This window comes from Piliocolobus tephrosceles, chromosome 1 (genome assembly GCF_002776525.5).
Source record: "Piliocolobus tephrosceles isolate RC106 chromosome 1, ASM277652v3, whole genome shotgun sequence".
Classification (NCBI taxonomy): domain Eukaryota; kingdom Metazoa; phylum Chordata; class Mammalia; order Primates; family Cercopithecidae; genus Piliocolobus; species Piliocolobus tephrosceles.
The window spans coordinates 190,625,022-190,635,272 of NC_045434.1; the positions used below are offsets into that span (position 1 = coordinate 190,625,022).

At 47.8% G+C, this 10,251-nt stretch overlaps 1 protein-coding gene across 2 annotated transcripts in view; it reads right to left on the minus strand.

Annotated features, from left to right (window-relative positions):
* KPNA6 (karyopherin subunit alpha 6) overlaps positions 1-5,554 on the minus strand; it is a 67,847-nt gene extending 62,293 nt beyond the window's left edge. The window contains exon 1 of one of the 2 annotated variants that reach the window (XM_026457188.1): positions 5,432-5,554. In XM_026457188.1, the coding sequence (XP_026312973.1) occupies positions 5,432-5,435 (4 nt within the window). In that variant the 5' untranslated portion in view covers positions 5,436-5,554. Of the gene's footprint in view, positions 1-4,931; positions 5,381-5,431 lie in introns of those variants that run through there. The other variant, XM_026457189.1, reaches the window with a different exon arrangement.
* Between the last annotated feature and the right edge of the window lie 4,697 nt (positions 5,555-10,251).

Sequence of the window (10,251 nt, forward strand, 5' to 3'; positions counted from 1 at the left end):
AAAAAAAAAAAAACATATATACATACATATGTTCATACATGAAATGATGACAAAGGATTTTGGGGGTTTTCTTGAGACAAGGTCTTGCTCTGTCGCCCAGGCTGGTGTGCAATGGCACAATCATGGCTCACTGAAACCTCAACCTCCCAGGTTCAAGTGATTCTCCCACTTCAGTTTCCTGAGTAGCTGGGACTACAGTCACGCACCACCACACCCAGCTAATTTTTTAAATGTTTTGTAGAGATGGGGTCTCACTATGTTGCCTAGGCTGGTCTGAAACTCTTGAGCTCAAGCAATCCTCCCACCTCATCCTCTCAAAGTGCTGGGATTACAGGCGTGAGCCACCAAGACCAGAAGACTTAGAACATTACATAAACTTAATTAATAAAGTAGTGGCAGGGTTTGAGAGTACTGACCCTAATTTTGAAAGGTCTACTGTGGAGAAAAATGTTATTAAACAACATCACGTTACAGAGAAATCTGTCGTGAAAGGAAGAATCAATTGATGCAGCAAATTTCATAGGCTGTCTTATTTTAAGAAATTGCCACAGCCACCCCAGACAATTACCACCCTGATCAGTCAGCAGCCATCAACATCAAGACCCTCCACCAGCAAAGATTACAACTCACTGAATAGCAATTTTTCACAATAAGTATTTCTAAATTAAGATATGTACTTTTGGCCAGGCACTGTGGCTCATGCCTGTAATCCCAGCACTTTGGGAGGCTGAGGCGGGCAGATCACGAGGTCAGGAGTTTGAGACCAGCCTGACCACATGGTAAAACCCCATCTCTACTAAAAACACAAAAATCAGCTGGGTGTGGTGGTGGGTGCCTGTAATCCTAGCTACTCAGGAGGATGAGGCAGGAGAATCGTTTGAACCTGGGAATTGGAGGTTGCAGTGAGCCGAGATCACGCCACTGCACTCTAGCCTGGGTGACAGGATGAGCCTCTGTCTCAAAAAATAAATAAATAAATAAATAAATAAATAAATAAATAAATAAATAAATAAATAAATAAGGTACTTTCACTATACATATTATTGTACACTTAAGAGTCTACAGTATAGTATAAACATAACTTTTATATGCATTGGAAAACAGAAAAATTGGTGTGACTTGCTTTATTATATTTGCTTTATTGCAGTGGTCTGGAACCAAACTTGCCTTAGCTCTGAAGTATGCCTCTACTTAGAAGAGTACTTAGCACATAGCAAGTTCTATACAAGTGTTGGGTATTCTTATTACAGCTTTCCCATCTCTGTCTTTTAGGGAGTACAGTGGCACCATCTCGGCTCACCGTAAGCTCCACCTCCCAGGCTCACGCCATTCTCCCGCCTCAGCCTCCCGAGGAGCTGGGACTACAGGCACCCACCACCACGCCTGGGTAATTTTTTTGTATTTTTAGTAGAGACGGGGTTTCACCATGTTAGCCAGGATGGTCTCGATCTCCTGACCTTGTGATCCACCCACGTCGGCCTCCCAAAGTGCTGGGATTACCATCTGTCTTTTTTTGTGGCTCTCACATTTTGGTGCAACCTGGGTTAAAATACAAACTGTCAAAAAATAATAAAATAAAAGCTGGCAAGTCTCTTTTAAATAAGGAAGGCTTCTCCAGAAGTTCCCCAGGCTTCCCTTTCCATCTAATTAGCGAGAACTGTATCATACGCCCATGCCTGAATCAATCACTGTCTAGGGAGCTAGAGTTACAATGATCGGTTTAGAATTTATATCAATACCCACCCCCTGGGGTAAGGAAGGGTGGCCAAATTCCCAGTTAGCAAAGTAGTAGTAATGGTGATAAGACAAATAGTGTGTGCAAGACTAATGAAGTTGCAGTCTCTGCTAGAGAGAGTCAGAGTAAAGCCATCTCCAGAGCTACAAATATCACCCCTACAGGGCACCTAGTGGCAGGGAAATCACTACAAAGGTCTGTTAAGGGTAATGACATTTGGCACAGCAGAAATAGTGTAGGATATACGACTGAGCTAGTGGAGAGTACACGTAAGAGGCAGTGAAACACAGCAGGTTCCGTATTTGTGGGCATGTGAAGGCAGGCTGTCAGTGTCTCCAGTGCCCAAAGGATCCAGATTACCAGCCTTGGACTAGTCACCTAATCTTCTCAAAGCCTCAGTTTATAATTGTAAATGGAGATAACCCAAGATACCTTAGATTAGATGTTAGGATTAAATGAATGCATTAGTTTGATCTACATGGGGTATAGATAAAACAAAAAGCTGACATTCATAAAGACAAGCTACGATGAGGGACAGATACCTGAGATGGAGCTGGAAAGGGGAAGTTACCTGACGCTAGGCTAAAAATCCCCTTCAAGACCTTGGTCAGGTTTTGTTGCTCCACTGAAGACTTTCATGTTGAACTGTACCAGAACAGGACTAACTTTATTTCTTAACTCCTTAAGTCCTCTTATAGATTTATGCGCTGCAAAATGGGTGAGAATCTTACTTCTGGCTTTGTGGCTTATTGGCTATGTTATCTTCTCTGAGGCAGCTTCCCAATCTATAAAACTGAGTAAATCTCTACTTATTTCACTGAGCTTATTAAACAATAGTTCCTTCCCTTTGAGGCAATAGTGTTTCTGAAACTGAAGACCAATACAAAGTTTATAACATAAAGTTTAGAACATAAAACCCTCTAAATTTTTTTCACTGATAGATGAAGATCCAGCTACTAAGAAAGGCCTATCAGTCTTACTACTCAATAGAGAAACCTGGAAACCAGAGTGCTTAAGGGAAAGGAACATTATTGAAAGTGGAAAAGAATCTGTTGTGATATTCATAGAGCCCTTACTAGGCTCCAAACACTGTTATCTGTTTTTTGTTTGTTTGTTTGTTTTTGAGAGGGAGTCTGGCACAATCTCGGCTCACTGCAACCTACGCCTCCCAGGTTCAAGGAATTCTCCCATCTCAGCCTCCCAAGTAACTAGGACTACAGGAGCATGACACCATGCCTGGCTAATTTTTGTATTTTTAGTAGAGACAGGGTTTCACCATATTGGTCAGGTTGGTCTCCTACTCCTGACTTCAGGTGATCCACCCGCCTCGGCCTGTGGGATTATAGGTGTGAGCCACCTTGCCCAGTCCAAATGCTGTTATCTTATTTAGTCCCCAAATACGTTGATAACACAGCCCCACCCCTTCTTTCTAGAGGTGAGAAAAGGAAGGCTCATAAAAAGAAGAAAAACAACATTATTGCGGATTGTGCTAGATGCTTTCCATGTGTGTTGTTGTGTCTGACATTTAAGTGACTTCCAATACCAGATCTGATTCTAAAGTCATTGCCTTGAAGCTCTAGTGAATAATTTCTACTTCCTTAGAATCATGGATCTTAAAAAATTCAATTCCAGGAAAGGTGCGGTAGCTCATGCCTGTAATCCCGGCGTTTTGGGAGGCCGAGACGGGTGGATCGCCTGAGGTCAGGAGTTCGAGACCAGCTTGGCCAACATGGTGAAACCCTGTCTCTACTAAAAACACAAAAATTAACTGGGCGTGCTGGCAGGCACCTGTAATCTCAGCTACTCGGGAGGCTGAGGCAGAAAAATTACTTTAACCCAAGAGGCAGAGGTTGCAGTGAGCCGAGATCCGGCCACTGCACTCCAGCATGGGAGACAAGAGTGAAATTCCTTCTCAGAAAAAAAAAAAGATTTCAAAGTGGCCGGGCGTGTGGCTCACGCTTGTAATCTCAGCACTTTGGAAGGCCAAGGCGGGCGGATCACGAGGTCAGGAGATCAAGACCATCCTGGCTAACATGGTGAAACCCCGTCTCTACTAAAAATACAAAAAAATTAGCCAGGTGTGGTGGCAGGCACCTGTAGTCCCAGCTACTAGGGAGGCTGAGGCAGGAGAATGGCATGAACCCGGGAAGGTGGAGGTTGCAGTGAGCCGAGATCAAGCCAATTCCTGGGTGACAGAGCGAGACTCCGTCTCAAAAAAAAAACAATAAATAAATAAAAAGATTTCAAAGTGGGCCCACATGCAAAAACAAAAAACAAACAAAAACAAAACACAACAAAAACCCCAAAGACATTTACAACTTTGCCTTGGGTTAAAAGTTTTTCCCCCTTTTCTCCCAGCCCAACCACTAGAGGGCCAGGTCATTTAAAAAAAAAAAAAAAAAAAAAAAAGGTCGGGCGCAGTGGCTCACACCTGTAATCCCAGCACTTTGGGAGGCTGAGGTGGGCGGATCACTTGAGGTCAGAAGTTCAAGACCAGCCTGGCTAACAGGGTGAAACCCCGTCTCTACTAAAAATACAAAAATTAGCTGAGCGTAGTGGTGGGTGCCTGTAATCCCAGCTACTGGGGAGGCTGAGGCAGGATAATCGCTTGAACCCGGGAGGCAGGAGGTTGCAGTGAGCCGAGATCGCGCCACTGCACTCCAGCCTGGGCGACAGAGGAAGACTCTATCAACAACAACAACAAACAGCAGTTAGCAACTAGGTTACTTTACCTCTCTAAAGCTCAGCTTCCACATCTGTAAAATAGCAATAATGGTAGCATCTATTTCCTTAGGTCGTACAAATTAAGCAAAACAAGACACGTAAAGCAATCAGAACAATGCCCGCACGTAAAAAGAGCTTAGCAAATTTCAGTTTTTACTGCTGTAGAGGAATTATCACTGTTGGTTGTCTCTAAATCCAAAGACTTCGCCATGGTATTCTCTCTGAACAGAGGCCTTGCCAGCCGGAGTCCCCTAAGAAAGATCAACAGGTCGCTCCTTTTCTCCTTACCAGGGCCAGCCCAGAAACCTAAAGTCCCCAACCTAAAGATGGCCAAGAGGACTTGGCCTTTGGTGTTCTACCATCACAAGGGATGCCACTATGAGCCCAACCGAACCACATTATTTCCGCCTTGATTCCGTTCTCCCGGCCTTCAGCGGTGCAAGCTGCCCTCGGCCTGGCTGCCCAAGCTTACCGGCCTGGTGCTGGATCGCCTGGCGTCCCCTCACCAGAGGACTCCACCCCGCTACGTAGGTAGGACTTCCCTGAGTTCAGGGGAGCCACTGAATCCAGTCAAGACGCGCGTCAGGCAAACACAAGCCAGGAGAAAGCTACCTTAGCGCCGCCCAGGCCTGCCGCCGGGAGCCCGTCCCCCAGCTCCAGTCTGGGCGCAGGGCAGACAGTAGGCCCCTTTCTATCTCCCAGGAACACGTGGGCTCCTGTCCGAGGCCACCATGTGGGGGGCTCCAGGCGTGCCAAGGTGTTCCCGGAACCAGCATCAAAGGACTGCTCCTAGCGCGGGCCCTAGCTCGGCCCAAAACTGGCAAGAGGAGCACTCCCGGCCTGACTTTTCCACTCAGACCTAGCTAGAGGGGATGCAGACATCTTCCGCAGACCAGAGACAGGCTCTCGCCAAATCCCAGGCCCCGACACTCCCTGAGCCCAAGAACCCTACTGCCTGGTTTCCTCACTCACCCATCGCGGCTCCGCTCGCTCACTTGGCGGCGGCGGCGGCAGCAGCGACGGCAGCTTCAGCGGCAGCTTTCAGTAGACAATATGGCAGACCTGAAGGACGGCAGCTCGAAAGGGACAAACCACTTAACTCCAGGACGAAACGCATTATTGGCCCAACTGCCTATTATTACACCGAAAGTGTGCACTTAAAGAGACCGCAGCCACTAAAGGTGGGGAGTGGAAATGAAATACGAAAGGAGTGGCTGGGAGGAGACTGGGAGGGATACCTACGAAAGTTAAGTGTGTCTAGGAATTCCCAGTTGTTTCTGCTACTATTTCTTTTTTTTAATCGTGAGATTTCTTTCCCCTGAACTTTTTCCTCCCGGAAGCTTATCCCCCCCTTTTTTTTTTTGACACGAAGTCTCGTTCTTGTCCCCCAGGCTGGAGTGTGATGGCGCGATCTCGGCTCACTACAAACTCTACCTCCCGGGTTCAAGCGATTCTCCTGCCTCGGCCCCCCGAGTAGCTGGGATTACAGGTGCCTGCCACCATGCCTGGCTAATTTTTGTATTTTTACTAGAGATGGGGGTTTCACCATGTTGGCCAGGCTGGTCTCGAACTCCCGACCTCGGGTGATCCGCCCCTCCCACCCAAAGTGCTGGGATTACAGGTTTGAGCCACCGCGCCGGGCCAGTTTATCCCTTCTTTTCATAGTTAAAACCAAACGGCTGGGCGCTGTGGCTCACGCCTGTAATCCCAGCACTTTGGGAGGCCGAAGCCGGCGGATCACCTGAGGTCAGGAGTTCGAGACCAGCCTGCCCAACATGGTCTCTATTAAAAATACAAAACTTAGCCGGGCATGGTGGTGCATGCCTGTAATCCCAGCTACTCAGGAGGCTGAGGCAGGAGAATTGCTTTAACCCGGGAGGCAGAGGTTGCAGTGAACCGAGATTGCACCACTGCATTACAGCCTGGGCGACAAGAGCAAAACTCCGGCTCTAAAAACAAAAACAACAGTCATAGACCCTGGGCTGAATATGAATAACAAATCATCTAGAGAGGGGAAGTGCCTTGCTCAATGAGTCTATGGAGAGAAGGAAATGAAGAGGTAAGACTAAACTCAGGTTTTCTGATTAGGCCTACACAGGTAGCCCTAGTTGAGGTTGCAATCTTATTGGGAGATGAGAAATAGAAAAATAGGGCTAGGTGTGGCGGTTCATGCTTGTCTGTAATCCTAGCACTTTGGGAGGCTGAGGTCAAAGGATCACTTGAGTCTAGGAGCTCAAGACCAGACTGGGCAATACAGTGAGACCCCATCTCCACAAAAAATAAATTAAAAGAAAAAAATTAGAGGGAGGGCCGGGTGCAGTGGCTCAAGCCTGTAATCCCAGCACTTTGGGAGGCCAAGACGGGCGGATCACGAGGTCAGGAAATCAAGACCATCCTGGCTAACACGGTGAAACCCCATCTCTACTAAAAAAAATACAAAAAACTAGCTGGGTGAGGTGGCGGGCGCCTATAGTCCCAGCTACTCGGGAGGCTGAGGCAGGAGAATGGCCTAAACCCGGGAGGCGGAGCTTGCAGTGAGCTGAGATCCGGCCACTGCACTCCAGCCTGGGCGACAGAGCGAGACTCCGTCCAAAAAAAGAAAAAAGAAAAAGAAAAAAAGCAGAAACCTTACAGTGTAATTCTTCTACTTAGCAACTTCCTACTGCCTGCCCTTAGGTAATGCCCAGACATTTTAATCTGGCACACAGACTGGTCCTTACCTGCTTCTTGGGCTACTCCCCACCATGCAACGCAAGCTCCAACCATATTTGGAGAACCACTTTTCTTCAAATATGCTCCTATCTTCTGATGTGCCTTTGCATATGCTGTTCCCTCTGCTTAGAATGCAGTGCCCTCCCTTCCCCACTTAGCCATGAGAAATACTCACTTTTTTTTTTTTTTTTTTTTTGAGACAAGAGTTTTGCTCTTGTTGTCCAGGCTGGAGTACAATGGCATGATCTTGGCTCACTGCAACCTTCGCCTCCCAGGTTCAAGCGACTCTCCTGCCTTAACCTTCTGAATAGCTGGGATTACAGGCATGCACCACCACACCTGGCTAATTTTTTGTTGTTGTTGTTTCTTTTTGAGACAGAGTCTAGCTCTGTTGCCCAGGCTGGAGTAAAGTGGTGCAATCTTGGCTCACTACAACCTCTGCCTCCTGGGTTCAAGTGATTCTCCTGCCTCAGTCTCCCGAGTAGCTGGGATTACAGGTGCCTGCCACCATACCCAGCTAATTTTTGTATTTTTAGTAGAGACGGGGTTTCACTATGTTGGCCAAGCTGGTCTCGAACTCCTGACCTTGTGATCCACCCACCTCAGCCTCCCAAAGTGCTGGGATTACAAGCATGAGCCACTACGCCCAGCCAAATTTTTGTGCTTTTAGTAGAGATGGGGTTTTGCCATGTTGACTAGACTGGTGTTGAACTCCTGACCTCAGGTGATCCACCCACCTCAGCCTCCCAAAGTGCTGGGATTACAAGTGTGAGCCACCGTGCCCGACTCTGAGAACTACTCACTTTCAAGACCCAACTCAGCTATCAGCTCTTTGGGGAAGCCTGTTTTTCCAGATAGGGTACCTGTCCTGTCTGCTACCACAGGAAGAAATGGACACTAGTTTTCCTTAGCATTTCTTTTTTTTTTGAGACGGAGCCTGGCTCTGTTGCCCGGGCTGGAGTGCAGTGGCTGGATCTCTGCCATTCTCCTGCCTCAGCCTCCCGAGTAGCTGGGACTACAGGCGCCCGCCACCTCGCCCGGCTAGGTTTTTTTTTTTTTTTTTTATTTTTCAGTAGAGATGGGGTTTCACCGTGTTAGCCAGGATGGTCTCGATCTCCTGACCTCGTGATCCGCCTGTCTCGGCCTCCCAAAGTGCTGGGATTACAGGCTTGAGCCACCGCGCCCGGCCTTCCTTAGCATTTCACACCCAAATTTGCTCATAATGTGGGTCCATTCTCCTTGTTGTCTTTGGAAGGGACAGTATCTTCCTTATCTTTGTAACCATCCCAGTGTTCAGCACAGTGTCTGCCTCAATAGAGGCACCAAAAATATTTGTTGAGTTGTGTCTCCCATATACCACTGTGAGCTCGTCTGCATACCTTATGGCCAAGAAGGGCTCAGGGAACATGGGCTGAATAGATGAGGATGGCTGAGTGTCCATGTGTCCTCTCCTTTCAGCCTGAACCCTCTATCCTATATCCATAGGAGGCAGTGACCCTACAAGCAGCTGTTTCTACTCTAGCACGTGACCCTGCTCATACACCTTTGCTAGCCTAGGACTACTGGTCCTCCCTGACCCAGCCTCTGTTGACTTTTCCTGCTCCACTTTTTTTTTTTTAATCCTTCCTGCTCTAAGATCTGCATTTTGTTTACCTTCCTCAAAACACACCAGGATGTTCCAAATCTATGTGCTACTGCATGTGCACTATTACATTTGCCTGCTTCTCTAACTGAAACACCCTTTCCCTCTCTTGTCCACCTAGGAAGTGGCTAATACAATTCAGACTATCCCCTCCTCCAAGAAGCCCAGAGAAAATTAAACATTCTCTCCCTTCTGCTCTGCCCTCTGTAACTGTCCGGGTCATCCCAGTGTAGTATTACTTGCTTGTTCGTGTCTTGGCATCCTCACCATCTACCATAATACCCAGTAAGGAGGGTCTCAGTGACTACACACTGAGAGAATCAAGACATCACCTTCTGCCAGGATAGTAGTGTCATCTTTCAGAGGTTTTTTATTTTTGAGATGGAGTTTCGCTCTTGTTGCCCAGGCTGGATCTTGGCTCGATCTTGGCACTGCACGATTGCAGTGGCACGATCTTGGCTCACTGCAACCTCTGCCTCCAGAGTTTAAGCAATTCTTCTGCCTCAGCCTGTTGAGTAGCTGGGATTATAGGCATGCACCACCCACCATGCCCGGCTAATTTTGTATTTTTAGTAGAGACAGGGTTTCTCCATGTTGGTCAGGCTGGTCTCAAACTGCTGACCTCAGGTGATCCACCTGCCTCGGCCTCCCAAAGTGCTCGGATTACGGCTGTGAGCCATGGTGCCCGACCTTATTTTTATTTTTTTTAAGACGGAGTCTTGCTGTGTCACCCAGGCTGGAGTGCAATGGTGCGATCTCAGTTCACTGCAACCTCTGCTACCAGGTTCCAGCGATTCTCGTGCCTCAGCCTTCCAAGTAGCTGGGACTACAGACATGCGCCACTGCGCCCGGCTAATTTTTTTGTATTTTTTAATAGAGATGGGGTTTCACCATGGTCTTGATCTCCTGATCCGCCTGCCTTGGCCTCCCAAAGTGCTAGGATTACAGGCGTGAGCCACCGCGCCCGGCCACGCCTGGATAATTTTTGTATTTTTAGTAGAGATGTGGTTTTACCATCTTGGCCAGGCTGGTCTCAAACTCCTGGTTTCCAGTGATCCGCCCACCTCAGCCTCCTGAAGTGCTGGGATTACAGGCTTGAGCCACTGTGCCAGGCCTTTCAGAGGTTTTATGTCCAGCTCTACCACTTCCTAGCTGTGTTACTATGGGCAAGTCACTATAACTCCCTGAGCTCCAGTTCTTCATCCATTGGAGTGACAGTACTTTATTCCTAGGGTTGTCATAAAAGTTAAAATAAGCCGGGCGCGGTGGCTCAAGCCTGTAATCCCAGCACTTTGGGAGGCCGAGACGGGCGGATCACGAGGTCAGGAGATCGAGACCATCCTGGCTAACACTGTGAAACCCCGTCTCTACCAAAAAATACAAAAAATTAGCCGGGCGAGGTGGCGGGCGCCTGTAGTCCCAGCTACTCCGGAGGCTG